The 20,493-nt window shown below is 42.7% G+C and overlaps 1 protein-coding gene across 5 annotated transcripts in view; it reads right to left on the reverse strand.

The window, feature by feature from the left end:
* LOC134345344 (autophagy-related protein 2 homolog B-like) overlaps positions 1 to 20,493 on the reverse strand; it is a 179,606-nt gene that overhangs the window by 136,992 nt on the left and 22,121 nt on the right. For all 5 annotated transcript variants that reach the window (XM_063045873.1, XM_063045890.1, XM_063045882.1 and 2 more), the window contains exons 4-6: positions 18,674 to 18,776; positions 18,085 to 18,244; positions 32 to 211 (exon numbers count right to left, since the gene is read on the reverse strand). In XM_063045873.1, the coding sequence (XP_062901943.1) occupies positions 32 to 211; positions 18,085 to 18,244; positions 18,674 to 18,776 (443 nt within the window). The remainder of the gene's footprint in view (positions 1 to 31; positions 212 to 18,084; positions 18,245 to 18,673; positions 18,777 to 20,493) is intronic.

Raw genomic sequence — 20,493 nt, forward strand, 5'->3', positions numbered from 1 at the left:
AGAAGGATAGGGGTACTTGGCAGCTTCTGACCTTGGCAACTGGAAGTGCTTCATTCTGCTTTAAGGTGAATTCCAGCTCCATCTTCCCTTCACAGCTTCCAATCTGGACTGGATCAAAGTGAATGGCATCAGATGTTTTCCTTGTGAACTGGGGGTGAGGTTCAGAAACTATCTTTGGGTTCCAGCTTGGAGAAAGTTTTGGCTCCATTTCCTGTGAAAAAAGACATCATTAGCAGAATGAGCTATTGTAAAAGAATCACAAGATAAGAATTGTCCCATGTAAGTACATTGAAACATGCAGTAACATGGGTCATTGGGTGTCAACAGCAAACACAGGATTGTGCTGTGCAGCCCACAAGTTTTTCGGCACCAACAGCATGGCCACAATTTATTAACTCTAACCCATACGCCTTTGGAATGAAGGAGAAAAGCCATGTGTCAAGATGAGGACATACAACCTCCTTACCGACAGCAGCAGGAATTGGAACCGATTTTACAGGTAACGCCATAAAGTGTGCACTATCTGCTACACTACTGTGCTGCCCCCATGTTAGTTAGCCTTAGCTTGCTTAGTAATGGCTTCAAATGTGAGTTGGCCGACAGATGTTCTGTGTTCCAATCTATAGTACAAATGTGTTACTTGCACAGACTGGATTAGACAACTTTTGCTTTATTTGTCACATGTACTGTACTTCAAAATATCAAAAGATACAGTGAAATGCATTATTTCTGCAAATGACCAATACAGTTTTAGGATTTGCTGGAGACAGCCCACAAATGTCACAGTACTTTGGACACCAACATAGCATTGCCCACACTTACTAGTCTTAACTATATGTCTTTTTATTTTAAATGTGGGAGGGAATCAGAGCACCTGGAAGAAACCTACCCAGTCACAGAGTGAACATATAAACTCCTTACAGACAGTGGCAGGAATTGAACCCCAATCACCGGTGCTGTAAAGCACTGCACTAACCCCTAACCCCTACACAACTGCGCCATCTATAGATGAGTTATATTTCAGGTAAGATTTATTCTCTGTCAATTTTTCGGATATTATAGATTCTACCAGGATTCTACAGGTTCAGTTATGATATTTCATTATATTAGTTTTGCTTGCACATGACACAGATGAGGGTGCACATAGTCTATCTGTACAAGGCATTGTTAAGGCATTGTTAAGGCCTCGGGTGGGAAGAAACGATGAGAAATGGCAGCATTGACTAATGAGAATATTGCTGCACAGGGGAAAGAGAATGTCATAGAGGCATACAGCATCAAAACAGGCCAGTCAGCCCAATTGGTCCATGCCAACCAAGATGCCCATCTAATCTAGTCCCATTTGTCCACGCAACACACATCAAAGTTGCTGGTGAATGCAGCAGGCCAGGCAGCATCTCTAGGAAGAGGTACAGTCGACGTTTCAGGCCGAGACCCTTCGTTAGTCCTGACGAAGGGTCTCGGCCTGAAACGTCGACTGTACCTCTTCTTAGAGATGCTGCCTGGCCTGCTGCGTTCACCAGCAACCTTGATGTGTGTTGCTTGAATTTCTAGCATCTGCAGAATTCCTGTTGTTTGTTGTTCCCATTTGTCCACATTTGGACCACGTCCCTCCAAGCCAAGGGTTCCCAACCTGGGGTCCACAGACCCCTTGCTTAATGGCACTGGTCCATGGCATAACAAACGTTGGGAACCCCCCGCTCTAAACCTTTCCTGTCCATGTAAATGTTTCAATGCTGATATTGTAGCTGCTCCAACCATTGACAACTCATTCCACATATATACCACTCTTGTGCAAAAAGAAGTTGCCCTTTAAGTTTCTGCTAAATCCTTCCCCTCTCTGCTTGATCCCCCAACCCTGGGAAAAGACCAAAAAGTAAAAAACAATAATCTAAGACCTTAATGATTTCATACACTCTGTAAGGTCACCTCTCCATCTCCTACACTCCAAGGAATAAAGTCCTAGCTTGTCCAGCCTCTCAGTCAATCAATTACTGGTAGCATCCTTGTAAACTCCAACAGAACCTTCCAACCCACCACTTTTTCCACCCACCACTTTTTCCACCCAGAAGGGCAAAAGTACACCATCACCCGCAGGATACCCCTCCCAGGTCACGGAGTAATCCCACCCCACTCCTGACCTGCCTGACTCCTAACGATGGTGAGGTTTTGTCCATTGGGGATGCTGTTAGGAGTAAACCTGTGGACTGGATGAACTTTATAGATACTAATGACCTGCACGAGGAGGGCCATTATTTGTGTAAAGTTATGAAAAAATAGTTGTGAATATACTACCAGAACTATTCCAACCAACAGAAAGGATATTAAGGAGCAAACTTGAAAGGAAATTGTAGGTTTGGGCGAAACAGTTCAATAGGCTCCAGACTGTTAACACAAATAAAATCGAAGCTCACTGCATGAAGTTCAGAGAGGAAGTGAGAAAGGTTATAAGAGAAGTGAAGAGACAGCAGAGACCTGCAACAGGAATCCAAAAATATTTAATAAATGGGAACAGGAAGGAACTGTAAGAGTAGAAGTGGGGATGAGCAGACCATAAGGGAATATTACTCACAGAGGCAAAAGACAAGGCTGCAATAATGAGTAATTTACATCTGTATTCACTGAGAAGAGTGATGCTGCTGGAGGCTCAGTAAAGCAAATTGTGGCTGGGTTTTAGATGGGTTAAAAATTCATCAATAGTTGATTCCAGAAAGCCTAGCTGCACTTGCAGTGAATAAATCAGCTGACCCCGATGGCATGCACCCTAAATAAATGAGGGAATAAAGGGAGAAAATTGACAGAAATCCAGGGTGGTCCATACATTCATGCTACTGGAAGACTGAAAACTGCAAACTGCAAAAATTGCAAATATATGGAAGACAAACAAATAACCCAGCCAACAGCAAGACATGTTAGGGACAAAAGCAGCAATATGTGCATGGAGCCAGAAGGTATTGGCCAAGGTTCTAAATGAATACTTTTTGTTGGTATCCACAAAGGAAACATTCTTTGTTGTTGGAGAACTCAGGGGAGGCAAAGATGAAATTCAAGTGCAAGTTTTTATAAATAGAAACTGTACTCAATGCCATTGTAAATATATGCTGATATTTATGTATTTATACACAATTTATTCTATATTCATACTTTAACCTCTAGCTTATTTTTATATCAATTTTTGACATTGTTCAATGTTAGCTTTGTTGAAGTTGCACCAACACACCACATCAAATTCCTAATACATGTAAATGTTTATGGCAAATAAAGTTGATCCTTGATCCTCTTTAATAGTTAGCAGGATTAAGGTGGATAAAGGTATTTATCAGTCTTCGTTTATATATAGCTTTTCATGAATTTTACTGTACTTCTTTTAATCCTCATGCAAATGCCTGCAAGAAAATGAATCTCAAGGTCATGAATGTTAACATATGTTCTTGGATAATAAATTTTACTTTGAACTAAGTAACCCGAGACGAGACAAAGTTTCTCCCAGGCTTCATTGGGAGACATGGGAAGAGACTCCTGCAGCTACGACTGCCACAGACAGAAAGGTCAGATTGGCAGTGGGACGGAGAATTAAAGTGGCAGGAGCTTCGAAGTGCCTCTGCAGCTGAACACAGGTGATCCTAAAAATATTATCAATTTGTCTTTGGTTTCTCCTGCAGAGAGATAAGATGAGATGAGATCAGCTTTATTTGTCACATTTACATTGAAACATTTATTGAAAAATGGCTTTTGCGTCAAATCAAATCAGTAAGGATTGTGCTGGCCAGTCCACAAGTGTCACCATGCTTCTAGCGCCAACGTAGCATGCCCACAACTTACTAACCCTAACCTGTATGTCTTTGGAATGTGGGAGGGAACTGGAGCACCCGGAGAGTGGTGACACGGAGAAGGTACAAACTCCTTACAGTCAGCAGCAGGAATTGAACCCCAATTTTCAGCTGACACTAATCACTATGCTACCATGCCACCCACATCGCAAACACCAAAACCAGTTGGATGTAGTACAGGTGAATCACCGCTTCTCTTAGGACTGCTAGGGTCCCTGCATGGCGAGAAAAGAGGTGCAAGGCCAAGAATGGCATTTTCTGTGCTGAATAGTTGCTTTGCTAGTGAATAGTGTCAGTGCCAGACCATTGTTTTTCTTAGTAATTAATTTTAAAACTTTTAGATAACACAATACTTGGGGTGGGTGGGGGGTGCAATAAACTGTGAGGAAGATGATAATCTTTAGAGGGTTGTGAACAGAATGGCCTTTTTCCACACTGCAACCATTCTGTGATTCTGAGTATGGAAACCTGAAAAGTTATCTCATTGAGGTCAATATAATTACACACTTCCTAACTTTAATAAAGAAAACTCATTTTTGTTTTAACAGAAATATAACCCAAAAATTAGAGTCAGGCTGTTCAGAAAGGACATTTTCACACAAAAATATGATAAGAGAATCAAAGGATATGGAGTTAATACCAGTAAGTGGCATTGAGTTAAAAGCTTGATCCTAACATTGGAACAAGCACAAGAAACCAAATGACCTCATCCCACTTAAATTCTTGGACACAGAGAACTCTCTACACCCACACCAGCTTAAGTGCCATCTATAAATCTGCAGATGACACAACAATTGTTGGCAGAATTTCAAACGGTAATGAGGAGGCATACAAGAACGAGATAGATCAGCTGATTGAGTGATGGTGCAACAACAACCTTGCACTCAATGTCAGTAAGACCAAGGAATTGATTGTGGGCTTCAGGAAGGGGAAGTCAAGGGAACGCACACCAGTCATTATCGAGGAATCTGCAGTGGAAAGGATGAGCAGTTTCAAGTTCCTGGGTATCAACATCTCTGATGATCTATCCTGGGCCCAACATACTGATGCAATTGCAAAGAAGGCACCACAATGGCTATATTTCATTAAGAGCTTAAGGAGACCTTGTTTGTCACCAAAGACTCAAAGTTCTACAGATATATTGTGGAAAGCATTCTAATTGGTTGCATCACTGTCTGGTATGAAGAGACCACTGCATAGAATCAGTAAAAGCTGCACAAAGTTGAAAACTCAGCCAGCACCATCATGGGTACTAGCCTCCCCAGGTTCAAGAACATCTTCAAAAGGTGATACTTCAAAAAGGCATCATCTGAAATTAAAGACCCCCATCACCCAGGACATACCCACTTCACACTGCTGCCCTCAAAGGAGATTGTTCAGGTACCTGAAGACATACACCCAATGTTTTATGAACAGCTTCTTCCCACTTCCGTTTGCCATCAGATTTCTGAATGGACAATGAACTGCCTGTACACTACCTTACTTTATTTTTTAAAATCTCTTCCTGTACTACTTATTATTTTTTGTATATATATTTATTATTGCAATTCATAGTATTAATTATGTATTGCAATGTACTGCTTCCACAAAACAACAAATTTCACAACATATGCCAGTGATATTAAACCTGATTCTGATTCTGTGAAAATCAACAACTGTCAAAAAAAAAATCTGTGGATACAGGGGGGGTCAAATAATTCCCCAGACTGCGATTAATAGATTTCTGTCAGACAAAGAAAACAGATCAAGTAAGTAAATAAATTTGAAGTAGGGATTAATACAGTCTAAGGGTAGCATGGTAGCATCACGGTTAGCATAACATTTTACAGTACTAGTGATTGAAGTTGTCTACAGGGAGTTTGTACATTCTCCCCGTGACTGCATGTGTTTCCTCCTTCATTTCAAAGACGTATGGCATAGTAAAGGTTAGTAAATTGTGGGCATGAGATCAGAAGCATGGCCACACTTGTGGCTGCCCTCACCCACACATCTTGGACTGTGGTGGTCGTTGATGCAGATGATGCATTTCACTGTACTTTTCGCTGCTTCAATGTACGCATGACAAATAAATCTAATCTTTATCTTTTTAACTCAGAGAAAAAAAACAATTCAAGGGTAGCCAACTGTCCTAATAATGCCTTTGAATGGGTTCTTCAAAAATTAAACAAACTTTTTTTTGAGATATTTTGAGAAAACCTAACTACCAAGATGATTGCATAAGAACTTCAGAGACTGAATCAGCAGTAGATCATCTGGCTCCCTTGTATCTCATTTAATAAAATTGCATTTGATCCTGTTCACTTGGAAGTGTCCAAAAATTTATCAATTTCTGTTTTGAATATACTTAATGACTAAACATCCTGAAAGTAGAAACTCCTATATATACAAACTTCTTGAGAAAATTATTTTCTTTAGTCTCAGGTCTAAATGGTCTATCCCTTATCCTGAGACTATGTACCCTAATTACAGCCTCTAAAACTTGAAATAATTCTCAAAATTTACCCCATCATTTCCTTTCCCTGGCCCTGACCTCACACATCATGAAGACTCAAGAGAGACTGGGCCTGGTTCACCACTGACCCCTGGTCAGATCAGCCCTTGATCCCCTGTAGTTTGCCCTCGAGAGCACATTGGAGTCAATGATGCTGTCATCTACCTGCTGAACAGAGCCTACTCCCATTTGGATAAGCAGGGCAGCATTGTGAGGATCATGTTTTTTGATTTCTCAAGTGCCTTCAGTACTATACAGCCCTCATTGCTGGGGGAGAAGCTCCGTTCAATGCAGGTTGGCACCTCTATTGTTTTCTGGATAATGGACGACCTGACTGGCAGACCACAGTTTGTGTGGTTTCAGAGCTGTGTATCGGATATGGCTATAAGCAGCACTGAGGCCTCAAAGGAGACTGCATTGGCTCCCTTCCTGTTTACCCTGTATACCTCAAACTTTAGATACAAAGTATCTGAGTCATGACATCTGCAGAAATTCTCTGATGACTCAATAACTTAAAGGCGTCCGTTAGTCTTGCGAGACCATGGATCTGCGCCTGGAAAGTCTTCACTCTCCAGGGTGCAGGCCTGGGCAAGGTTGTATGGAAGACCAGCAGTTGCCCATGCTGCAAGTCTCCCCTCTCCACGACACCAATGTTGTCCAAGGGAAGGGCATTAGGACCCATACAGCTTGGCACCAGTGTCGTCGCAGAGCAATGTGTGATTAAGTGCCTTGCTCAAGGACACAACACGTTCCCTCAGCTGGGGCTCGAACTCATGACCTTCAGGTCGCTAGTCCAATGCCTTAACCACTTGGCCACGTGCTCACTCAACAATAGTTGGATGTAAAAGGGGAGGACAGGAGGATGAATACATAGCCCTGGTGGAGGACTTTGTCAAATAGTGCAAGCTGAATCATTTGCAGCTCAACATCAGTATGACAAAGGAGATGCTGATGGACTTTAGGAAGACTAAGCCTACACTGTTTCCCATTACTATTGATGGTGAGGACATGGATATGGTGAGGACCTACAACTATCTGGGGGTGCACCTGGGTGACAGGCTTGAGTGAAGCACCAACTCAAATGCTGTGTACAAGAAGGGCTAAAGTCACCTCTAATTCCTGAGGAGACTGAGATCCTTTGGAGTATGCAGACTTCTCCTTCACATGTTTTATCAGTCTTTAGTCGCCAGTACAACCTTCTATGTGGTGGTGTGTTGGGACAATAGCATCAACAAGGGTGATGCCAACAGGTTCAATAAATTGAGTAGAAAGGTTGTCTGTTATAGTAATCAAACTGGACACATTGTAGGCTGTGGTAGAATAAAGGACCCTACGGAAAATCTTGGCAAATCTGGACAACGTTTCTCACCCTCTGCATGCCACCTTGGCTGAACAGTAGTGCTTTTAGTAATAGACTAAGACAACTGCGCTGCTCCAAAGAGCGCTATATGAGGACATTCTTACTCTCCGCCATTAGGTTCTATAATGAGTCAACCTACAGCTGGGGAAGTGACAACTCCTTCCTGTTAGATTGTTTGCAGTAACTTATTTTTTATTCTTTCTACTCTTCTAATATTTGTATATCTGTGCACTTGTAATGTGACTGTTGCACTGTAATTTCCTTTGGGATCAATAAAGTACCTACAGTGGCATGCAAAAGTTTGGGCACCCCAGTCAAAATTTCTGTTACTGTGAATAGCTAAGCGAGTAAAAGATGACCTGATTTCCAAAAACACAAAGTTAAAGATGACACATTTCTTTAATATTTTAAGATTACTTTTTTTATTTCCATCTTTTACAGTTTCAAAATAACAAAAAAGGAAAAGGGCCCGAAGCAAAAGTTTGGACACCCTACATGGTCAGTACTTAGTAACACCCCCTTTGGCAAGTATCACAGCTTGTAAACGCTTTCTGTAGCCAGCTAAGAGTCTTTCAATTCTTGCTTGGGGGATTTTCGCCCATTCTTCCTTGCAAAAAGCTTCTAGTTCTGTCAGATTCTTGGGCCGTCTTGCATGCACTGCTCTTTTGAGGTCTATCCACAGATTCTCGATGATGTTTAGGTCAGGGGACTGTGAGGGCCATGGGAAAACCTTCAGCTTGCGCCTCTTGAGGTAGTCCATTGTGGATTTTGAGGTGTGCTTAGGATCATTATCCTGTTGTAGAAGCCATTCTCTTTTCACCTTCAGCTTTTTTACAGACGGGGTGATGTTTGCTTCCAGAATTTGCTGGTGTTTAATTGAATTCATTCTTCCCTCTACCAGTGAAATGTTCCCCATGCCACTGGCTGCAACACAAGCCCAAAGCATGATCAATCCACCCTCATGCTTAACAGTTGGAGAGGTGTTCTTTTCATGAAATTCTGCACCCTTTTTTCTCCAAACATACCTTTGCTCATTGTGGCCAAAAAGTTCTACTTTAACTTCATCAGTCCACAGGACTTGTTTCCAAAATGCATCAGGCTTGTTTAGATGTTCCTTTGCAAACTTCTGACGCTGAATTTTGTGGTGAGGATGCAAGAAAGGTTTTCTTCCGATGACTCTTCCATGAAGGTCATATTTGTGCAGGTGTCGCTGCACAGTAGAACAATGCAGCACCACTCCAGAGTCTGCTAAATCTTCCTGAAGGTCTTTTGCAGTCAAACAGGGGTTTTGATTTGCCTTTCTAGCAATCCTACGAGCAGTTCTCTTGGAAAGTTTTCTTGGTCTTCCAGACCTCAACTTGACCTCCACCGTTCCTGCTAACTGCCATTTCTTAATTACATTACGAACTGAGGAAATGGCTACCTGAAAATGCTTTGCTATCTTCTTATAGCCTTCTCCTGCTTTGTGGGCATCACTTATTTTAATTTTCAGAGTGCTAGACAGCTGCTTAGTGGAGCCCATGGCTGCTGATTGTTGGGACAAGGTTTGAGGAGTCTGGGTATTTATAAAGCTTTGAAATTTGCATCACTTGGCCTTTCCTAACGATGACTGTGAACAAGCCATAGCCCTAACAAGCTAACTAAGGTCTGAGACCTTGGTAAAAGTTATCTGAGAGCTCAAATCTCTTGGGGTGCCCAAACTTTTCCATGGTGCTCCTTTCCTTTTTTTCACTCTAAAATTGTACAAAATGAAAATAATACACTGATCTTACTTAAAATGTTGAAGAGAATGTTTCATCTCTAACTTTATGACTTTTGGAGATCAGTTCATCTTCTACTCACTTAACTATTCACAGTAACAGAAATTTTAACCAGGGGTACCCAAACTTTTGCATGCCACTGTATCTATCTACATGCTTCAATGTAATCACCTCTCATTTTCCTTAACCACTGAGTATTGGCTAATGAAACCCAAAACAAGAACTGCAGTTGGTGGAATTCAGAAATAAAAGCAGGGAGTGCTGTAAAATATTCGGGATATTAGACAACATCTGTAGAATCAGAAGAAGAGGTAACATCTCAGATCAAAGGCATTTTGAGCACTTGAATTGCTAACAGTTGAAAGACCAGAAATCAAGTGCTGTTAATGGGATGGATGTAGATACAGTAGCTACTTAAAACTGTACAGCAAAGAAATAGACCCTCACAGACCACAATGCCAATTCTAACAAATTCCATGCTTTTGCACACTGGTTGTTTGTCAATCTTTATTTATGCATAATTTTCCATAAATTCTATTGTATTTTTTCCTGTAAGGGCTTTCAAGAAAATGAATCTCATATATGGTGACATATACATACTTTGATAATAAATTCACTTTGACTTTAACTTTCATGTGTGTCAAAATTTCCCTAAATGTTGCTATTGTATCTGCTTCCACGACTTTATCAGGCAACCACCACTCTCTTTGCCATGCAAATCATCTCTGAACTTGTACCCTCTCACCATAAATCTAAGTCCTAAAGTATTTGACATTTCTAGCCTGGGGAAGATAAGTACTTTCTACCCTTGACAGTCAGCATGGACATAGTGAGCCAGAAGGCCAGTTTCTGTGACCCTTCTAAGATCATGGTAATCTTTCAGACTTGCCTTATGAAATGTCCAGTGTCTGTCTTCACACACTTCATGACTCCTAACACCTCAAACTTCCACCAAATTGCTAGTCTTCCACAGTGAAGACTGATGCAACTACTTATTCAGTCTGTTCACTATTTCATTGTCCCCCAGTACGACTTCTCCAGCATCATTTTCCAGTGGTCCAACAACCACTCTTGCCTCTTTTTTGCACTTTATATATTTGAAGAAACTTCTGGTATCTTCTTTAATATTATTGGCTAGCTTACTTTCATATTCCATCTTTACATAGAACATAGTACAACACAGTACAGCTCCTTTGGCCCACAGTGTTGTGCCAACCCTCAAACCCTGCCTCCCATATAAGCCCCCACCTTGAATTCCTCCAGATACCTGTCTAGTAGTCTCTTAAACTTCACTAGTGTATCTGCCTCCACCACTGACTCAGGCAGTGCATTCCACGCACCAACCACTCTCTGAGTAAAAAACCTTCCTCTAATATCCCCCTTGAACTTCCCACCCCTTACCTTAAAGCCATGTCTTCTTGTATTGAGCAGTGGTGCCCTAGGGAAGAGGCGCTGGCTATCCACTCTATCTATTCCTCTTATTATCTTGTACACCTCTATCATGTCTCCTCTCATCCTCCTTCTCTCCAAAGAGTAAAGTCCTAGCTCCCTTAATCTCTGATCATAATGCATATTCTCTAAACCAGGCAGCATCCTGGTAAATCTCCTCTGTACCCTTTCCAATGCTTCCACATCCTTCCTACAGTGAGGCGACCAGAACTGGACACAATACTCCAAGTGTGGCCTAACCAGAGTTATATAGAGCTGCATCATTACATCGCGATTCTTAAACTCTATCCCACGACTTATGAAAAGCTAACACCCCATAAGCTTTCTTAACTACCCTATCCACCTGTGAGGCAACTTTCAGGGATCTGTGGACATGTACCCCCTGATCCCTCTGCTCCTCCACACTACCAAGTATCCTGCCATTTACTTTGTACTCTGCCTTGGAGTTTGTCCTTCCAAAGTGTACCACCTCACACTTCTCCGGGTTGAACTCCATCTGCCACTTCTCAGCCCACTTCTGCATCCTATCAATGTCTCTCTGCAATCTTTGACAATCCTCTACACTATCTACAACACCACCAACCTCTGTGTCGTCTGCAAACTTGCCAACCCAACCTTCTACCCCCACATCCAGGTCGTTAATAAATATCACGAAAAGTAGAGGTCCCAGAACAGTTCCTTGTGGGACACCACTAGTCACAATCCTCCAATCTGAATGTACTCCCTCCACCACCACCCTCTGCCTTCTGCAGGCAAGCCAATTCTGAATCCACCTGGCCAAACTTCCCTGGGTCCCATGCCTTCTGACTTTCTGAATAAGCCTACCATGTGGAACCTTGTGAAGTGCCTTACTAAAATCCATATAGATCACATCCACTGCACTACCCTCATCTATATGCCTGGTCACCTCCTCAAAGAACTCTATCAGGCTTGTTAGACACGATCTGCCCTTCACAAAGCCATGCTGACTGTCTCTGATCAGACCATGATTCTCTAAATGCCCAGCGATCCTATCTCTAAGAATCTTTTCCAACAGCTTTCCCACCACAGACGTAAGGCTCACTGGTCTATAATTACCTGGACTGTCCCTACTACCTTTTTTGAACAAGGGGACAACATTCGCCTCCCTCCAATCCTCCGGTACCATTCCCGTGGACAACGAGGACATAAAGATCCTAGCCAGGGGCTCAGCAATCTCTTCCCTTGCCTCGTGGAGCAGCCTGGGGAATATTCCGTCAGGCCCTTAATGACTTTTTCTTAATGACTTTTTAGTGGCCTTCTGTTGGTATTCAAAAGCTTCCAAATCCTCCAGCTTCCCATTAATTTTTACTCTATTATATGCCCTCTCTTTGGCTTTTATGTTGGCTTTGACTTCTCTTGATAGCCTAAGTTGCATCATCTTTCATTTAGAATACTTTTTCCTCTTTGGGATGTACATATCCTGTGCCTTCCAAATTGTTCCAGCAATTCCTGCCATTGCTGCGCTGCCACAATGACAATTCAGCAGCTACTGTGGGCTTTGTCCTCACCATTTGAATGCAAGGCATGTGGACCATTATCACAGAACCACTGACCACCTATTCTGGTAAATCATCTGAATCCACTGGCCTCCCATCAGTAATATAGCAAAAAGGCAACATAAATTCTCTGTAACACACATCAAAGTTGCTGGTGAACGTAGTAGGCCAGGCAGCATCTCTAGGAAGAGGTACAGTCGACGTTTCAGGCCGAGACCCTTCGTCAGGACTAACTGACTTCACCTGTGAGTCGGCTGGGGTGATATACTGCGTCCAGTGCTCCCGATGTGGCCTTCTATATATTGGCGAGACGCGACACAGACTGGGAGACCATTTTCTGAACACCTACACTCTGTCCGCCAGAGAAAGCAGGATCTCTCAGTGGCCACACATTTTAATTCCACATTCCATTCCCATTCTGACATGTCTATGTCTTCCTTCAGTTAGTCCTGATGAAGGGTCTCGGCCTGAAACGTCGACTGTACCTCTTCCTAGAGATGCTGCCTGGCCTGCTGTGTTCACCAGCAACTTTAATCTGTGTTGCTTGAATTTCCAGCATCTGCAGAATTCCTCTTGTTTGCATTTATAAATTCTCTGTGTAGTTAGGATACATGTTATCAGACTGTTGCTCATATTGTTACTATCTCTGTGAATACAGACCACCAACACAGAGTCTACAGATTAATTGCTAATATTGAAAGTAGATCAGATTAAGATTAGATTAAACTCGCTTTATTTCTCACATGTACATTGAATCATCAATACAGTAAAACGTGTTGTTTGCATCAACGACTACACAGTCCAAGGATGTGCTAGGGGCAGCCCACAAGTGTCGCCAGGTTTCCGGTACTGATGTAGCATGCCCACAGTTTACTAACCCGAACTTGTACATTTTTGAAATGTGGGAGGAAACAGGAGCACCTGGAGGAAACCCATGCAGTCACTGGGAGAACATACAATCTCCTTACAGACAGCAGTGGGAAAATCACTGATCACTGGCGCTGCAACAAGTTACACTAACCGTTATGCCACTGTGGCCGCCCTGCAGTCAGAAGCAACTGAGCTGGACTTTCAGTGTATCTTCAACCAGGAATAAAACTGAACAGTGGGAAGAAAGCAATCAATCATTCAGAGCTCTGCAACCAACAATGGATTGCTTATAGCGTTTACTTGGATTTCCTAGAGTTCAACGCAGTAGCACAACATTTTGTGTAATGCTTTACAGCGTCAGTTGAATTGATCGGGGTTCAATTTATGTTGTTGTCTGTAAGGAGCTTGTACAATCTCCCCCTGATTGTGTGGGATTCCTCCGGGTGCTCTGGTATCCTCCCACATTCCTAAAAGGCATACGCACTCAAGTTAGTAAGTTGTGGGCATGCTATGTTGGCAACACTCCAGAACTGCTCCCAGCACATCCTCAGACTATGTTAGTCATTGATACAAATGATGCATTTCACTGTATGTTCTGATGTACTCGTGACAAATAAAGCTGATCATTATCTTTTCCTCTATACAGTAGGGGTTTTCAGCACCCACATATAATGCAAGCAGGATAACTAAGGAAACAGCTATCAAGGAAGGATGAATCAGTAAAGACTAAAGTTCAAAGTAAATTTATTATAAAATTACATTCATGTCACTGTGCACAACCGTGAGATTAGTTTTCTTATGGGCATACTCAGTAACTCCAAGAAACACAATAGAATCAATGAAAGACCACACCAAACAGGATGAACAAATTGTTAATGTACAAAAGACAACAGACTGTGCAAATACAAGGGAAAATAACAATAATACATTAGCAATATAGAAAACATGAAAAGAAGAGTTCTTGATAGCCAGTCCATTGTTTGTAGTGGGATCAGCATGTGGTGGAAGCTCACTGATGGGGCAAATGAAGTTATCCCTCTGGCTCAAGAGCCTGATGGTTGAGGGTAATAACTGCTCCAGAACCTGATGTGGGCCGAGGCTCCTGTACCTTCTTCCTGATGGCAGAAGCAAGAAGAGCGTATGGCTTGGGTGGTGGGGGTCCTTGATAATGGATGCTGCCTTTCTGGACAGTGCTCCATGTACAGACGTAGATATGCTCAATGGTGGGGAGGGCTGGGCCATGACCACTACTTTTTGTAGGATTTTCTGTTCAAGGGCATTGGTGATTCCATAACAGGCCGTAATACAACCAGTCAATATACTCTCTACCACACATTAATAGGCCTCTCAAAGTCCAACCCGACGTCCTCATCATGAGAGGTGGAAATGGGCCAGGCTGGTCAACAGGGCTATGGTGAAGCTGTATAGGCCAATCCCCTGTACAGTGGAGGTAATGGATTGCAGAAGCACTGATGAACTCCAACCACACCAATGACTTCTGAGGACAATGGAGAAGCAATGACCTATGCTTCACTTAGGAGCCAAAGGCCCAACTAGTAAGTACACATCTATAGAAGTTTTAAAATTTTAGATGTCATGCAGAATCTTTGCAAAATTCTAAGGAAGTAGAGGCACTGTCTGCTTTCTTTGTAATGGCTCTAACGTGCTGGGCCCAGGGCAGATCTTCTGAAATGATAATACCAAGGAATTTAAGGAATCTCTCCACCTCTTATCCTTCAATGAGGACTGGCTCATGGACGTCTGGTTTCCTCCTCCTGAAGTCAATAATCAGCTTCTTGCTCTTGCTGACATCGAGTGAGAGGTTGTTGTTGTGGCACCACTCAGCCAGATTTTCAATCTCCCTCCTAGATGCTAATTTTTATCACCTTTCACTCAGCTAATGGCAGTGGTGTCCTCAGCAAACTTAAACATGGCACTGGAGCTGTACTTAGCTTCACAGTCACAAGTATAAAGTGGGTAAAGCTGAGTTGGAAGCCAAGCACACAGCCTTGTGGTGTACCTGTGCTGATGGGAAATTGTAGAGATCATCGTGCTGCCAATCCGAACTGACTGGGTTCTGCAAACGAGGAAACCGAGGATCCAATTGCACAAGGAATAATCAGACCAAGGTCTCACATGTTATTGATTGGTTTTGAGTGAATGGTGAACTATAGTCAATAAAGAGCATCCTGATGCATGCATCATTGCTGTCCAGATGTTCCAGAGTTGAGTGAAGAGCCAATGAAATAGCATCTGCTGCGGACCTGTTCTGACAGTCAGCAAATTGGAGCAGATCCAAGTCACTTCTTAGGCAGGAGTTGGTATGTTTCATCACCAACCTCTCAAAGCACTTCACTACAGTGGATGCAAGTGTTACTGAATGATAGACATTGAGGCAGGATACCATGTTCTTCTTAAATACCAGTGTAATTGAAACCTGCTTGAAGCAGGTGGGTACCTCAGTCTGCCCAAGTGAGAGGTTAAAGATATTGGTGAACACTTCAGCCAGTAGATCAGCACAGGTTTTTACCATAAGACCATAAGACAAAGGAGCAGAAGTCAGCCGTTCGGCCCATCGAGTCTGCTCCGCCACTTTATCATGAGCTGATCCATTCTCCCATTTAGTCCCACTCCTCTGCCTTCTCACCATAACCTTTGATGCCCTGGCTACTCAGATACCTATCAATCTCTGCCTTAGGTACACCCAATGACTTGGCCTCCACTGCCGCCCATGGTAACAAATTCCATAGATTCCCCACCCTCTGGCTAAAAAAAATTCTTCACATCTCTGTTCTGAATGGGCGCCCTTCAATCCTTAGGTCCTGCCCTCTTGTACTAGACTCCCCCATCATGGGAAACAACTTTGCCACATCCACTCTGTCCATGCCTTTCAACATTTGAAATGTTTCTATGAGGTCCCCCCTCATTCTTCTAAACTCCAAGGAATACAGTCCAAGAGTGGACAAACGTTCCTCATATGGTTAACCTGGAGGTTAACCTTAAGGGTATCCTGCACGAGGACTCCCAAGTCCTGCTGCATCTCAGAACTTTGAATTCTCTCCCCATTTAAATAATAGTCTGCCCGTTTATTTCTTCTGCCAAAGTGCATAACCATACACTTTCCAACATTGTACTTCATTTGCCACTTCTCTGCCCATTCTTCCAATCTATCCAAGTCTCTCTGCAGACTCTCTGTTTCCTCAGCACTACTGACCCCTCCACCCATCTTCGTATCATCAGCAAACTTAGCCACAAAGCCATCTATTCCATAATCCAAATCGTTGATGTACAATGTAAAAAGAAGTGGCCCCAACATGGACCCCTGTGGAACACCACTGGTAACCAGCAGCCAACCAGAACAGGATCCCTTTATTCCCACTCTTTGTTTCCCACCAATCAGCCAACGCCCTATCCACGTATGTAACTTTCCCGTAATTCCATGGGCTCTTATCTTGTTAGGTAGCCTCATGTGTGGCACCTTGTCAAAGGCAAGTACTAAGTCTTTAGTACTTAGCCAGGTACCCATTTGTGCCAAATGTTTTCCATGGGTTCACCCTCCTGGAGGATGTTTTCACATTGACTCTGTGACTTCAGTCTCTGGGGCCATCGGGGCTGTTGGAGTTTGTGAAGGCTCCTCCACATTTTGATGGTCAAAGCGAGCACAGAAGGCATTGAGCTCATCTGGGAGTGAAGCCTTGTTGTTGCCCACTTCACTTTGTTTCACTTAGTATGAGGTAAATGCCACAGTTGTTGAGCATCCTTCAGTGATTCAGTTTGGTCCGGAATTGGCACTTCGCAGCAGTGCAGATATTGTCCAAATCAAAAATCCAATAACAAGGAACACTTAACAAAAATAACTATCATGCTCTTATAATAAAAGGGCTTAAGCACTGAGACACTGTGCCTGCGAGATGGCAGTGCTGAAATACTGTATTTCAAAAGTTCTATTAACATAAAGTCAAAGAGCTACACAGTGCTTCAAAGAAATGCAGTCAGAAACAATGGAAGTAATTGAAACAGTGATTAAAAAATGTTTGATAAAGGGGCTGTATTTTAGGTGAGGGAGCAAGTTTATGTGGAAATTGAGAAGGATTCCATATGCAGGCGATAACAGTGAGCTGAAGAAAGAATCAAAAAAGCAAACTCCAAGAAATACAGACACAATCAGTCAGTTCCCTAGAGCTGAAGTCTGGAATTCCTCCTATCTTTAACCAAACTGCTCATCTCAAATTTATTTTTAGAAATACAGTAAGGTAATAACAGGCCTTTCTGGCCCTATGAGCCCGTGCCCCTCAATTAGACGCATGTGAACAATTAACCTACTGACCTGCATACCTTTGGAATTTGGATGGAAACCGGAGCACCCAGAGGAAACCCACATGATCATGGGAAGAATGTACAAACTCCTTACAGACAATGGTAGGAACTGAACCCAGGTCAAGGGCACTGTTACACTGCTAACCGCTGCACTGTCGTCTTTCTTTAAATATTTTCTTTAGCTGGGTTGTTCTATAACACTTTTATAAAGTGTAGTCTAATAGTAGCAGTAGTGCGATTACTCGAATAGAGTATGATGTTCTCCAAAAGGGTTGTCTATTGGTGGGTCCTCAGGTGGCTGTAGAGGCCAATCTGGGATACACATTACTGGCAAGTTAGGGTGGATTCCCTTAATGGAGAATTCCTGTGCATGACTGTTTAAAGAGGTGAGGTCAATGTAGTCTACTACATTTCTACAGTAAGGTACTGACTGAATCTGAGTTACTGTCATCCATGTGCCACTTTGAAAATCATCCCATAAGGTTCTCACCTGCATCGGAGAAATCCTAGGTGAAGTTTTTGCACTTTCAGAGAACTCAAACCAGAATAACGAGATCCCACTTAGCTGCAAGTTCTTGTGGGCAAAAGCTGTGGGATGATGAATGCTGATGTCTGGACACTCAGCGGCAGACTCATCACAATATTCGATTCTGTAAGGACAGTGGCACTGAGAAATTACACTGGTATGAAGAGATAGCTTTTATCTACAAACATAAAGTGATTTGAAAAGTAGAGAAGCAGCAAATATTGGTCTTTCTAACCCATCTTGTTATAATTATGTCTCTCCAGTCCATCTGTCCTAAGACAGGTGTTGGCATACCTCCTGATTTGTGGTATTCACACTGCAAATGAGGAACCAGGTAAATCTGTTAGCTGTTGTTTTAAATTAGAGATCTGGGCTCTGATCTACCAAATGCAGTGCCCTGTAAACCAATGAGAAAAGTCTGGGACATACTGGTGACAAGCGATAACTGCTGGAAACCTCAGTCGCTAACAGCCAAAAGTGTTACAGACAAAAAGAAGTGGGCGGGGTATTTGCAGGGGCAGGGGTGGTGGGAGAAAGAAGCCACATGATTTACCTCTGGATATGAATCTCCAGTGCGACCCCAGTTTTCGAATTCTCTGGAACATGCTCAATCCTGAGAACGCTCTCTAGAAATGTAAGCTTGACTCTTCTTAGAACTGAACAACAAAAAAGGAATATTTTATGTTAGCTTCAGAAGATTAAGGATTCCTAACTAAAGGATTTCCTCTCTAACCAAAGGGCAGCTTGGAAGCTACCCAATATAGTCAGCAAGTAAAGGCAATCCACGCACTGTCCCAACCACAAATGGAGCACTAGTTGAGAAGTGAAGTGGGTAATGAGTGACCGTTAATAAAGATAGAGTTACAACATTTATCATAACATCTCCATTGGGATGAGCAAAGTCAAGCTCAATCTGCTACCCCTTTCTTCACTAATGTCACCACCAATATGACACAATTACAATTCATTCAGGAACCCAAATAGTCCTTCCAGGTGAGGCAACACTTCAGCTGAAAGTTTGATGCAGACATTTACAGTATCCAGTGCTCTTAGGGTGGCCTCCTTTACATCAGTGAGATCCACTATAGATTAGGGGACCGTTTTGATGAGCACCTTTGTTCAGTCCACCGCAAAAGAAACAATTTACTGATGGCCATTCGTTGCAATTTTATTTCCATTCTGACATGTTGGTCCATGGCCTCTTATACTGCCACACTCAAGTTGGAGAAGCAATACCCCATATTCCATCTGGGTAGCCTCCAACCTGATGGCATAAACACTGATTTCTATAATTTCTGATAATTTCTCCCCCCTCCCCATTTATCCATTCACCATTCTAGTTCCCCTCTCACTCATTCTCTTCTCCATACTTGCCCAGCAACTTCCTCTGGTTACCTTATTCCTTCCTTTTCTCCCATGGTCTACTCTGCACCCTTATCGAATTCGTGTTCTTCAGTTCCTTTATCTCTTGCACCTTACCCACCCAGCATCTTACTTCTCCTACCCACCCAACTTCCCCCTCACCTGGTCTCCCCTATTACCTGCCTACTTGTACTCTTTCCCCTCCCCCCATCTTCTTAGTCTGGCTTCTGCCTGTCCTGATGAAGGGTTTTGGCTTGAAATAGCGACTGTTTATTCCTTTCTATAGGTGCTGCCTGACCTCCTGAGTTCCTCCAGCACTTTGTGTCTGCGCTTTGGATTTCCAGAATCTGCAGCATCTCATGTTTACAATTAGATTAACACTCATTTCTTTGCCAAGACTTTTAGGTACAAAAATACAGCTTCATGAAAAATATCCAGTTTTCAGCTATACTTTACATTTTAGTGATGAAAGATTTTAAATTTCTGGATAGGCACAGTGAAGCCATCTCCTGCCCAAAGATATGCACTCTGAAGCCAATGTCACAAGCTTGATCAAGAGGTGTTAGCCCTGACTGGTTTCACTCCAGAGGGAATTTAAAGTAATTATTTTTGCTTCCATCACAGCAGGAAGGCAACATCGTCCACCTCATTGCACCCTGGGGCAGCAGAACCACAAAAAGATTTGCTTAGACACAGCCTCAAAAGAGAGGGGTGTCCTTTTAGAATGGAGGTGAAGAGGGATTTCTTTGGCCAGAGAGTGGTGATTTGGTGGAATTCTTTGCAACAGGCATTTTTATGTATATTTAAGGCAGAGGTTTATAGATTCTTGATTGGTCAGGGCATGAAGGGACATGGCAAAGAAGGCAGGAGATTGGGTCTGAGAGGTAAATTGGTAAATTGGATCAGCAATGATGAAATGGTGGAGAAGACTCCATGGGCCAGATGGCCTAATTCTGCTCCTATATCTTATGGTCTTAATACAAGATAACACACACACACACACAATGCTAG

This window comes from Mobula hypostoma, chromosome 1 (assembly GCF_963921235.1).
Source record: "Mobula hypostoma chromosome 1, sMobHyp1.1, whole genome shotgun sequence".
Classification (NCBI taxonomy): domain Eukaryota; kingdom Metazoa; phylum Chordata; class Chondrichthyes; order Myliobatiformes; family Myliobatidae; genus Mobula; species Mobula hypostoma.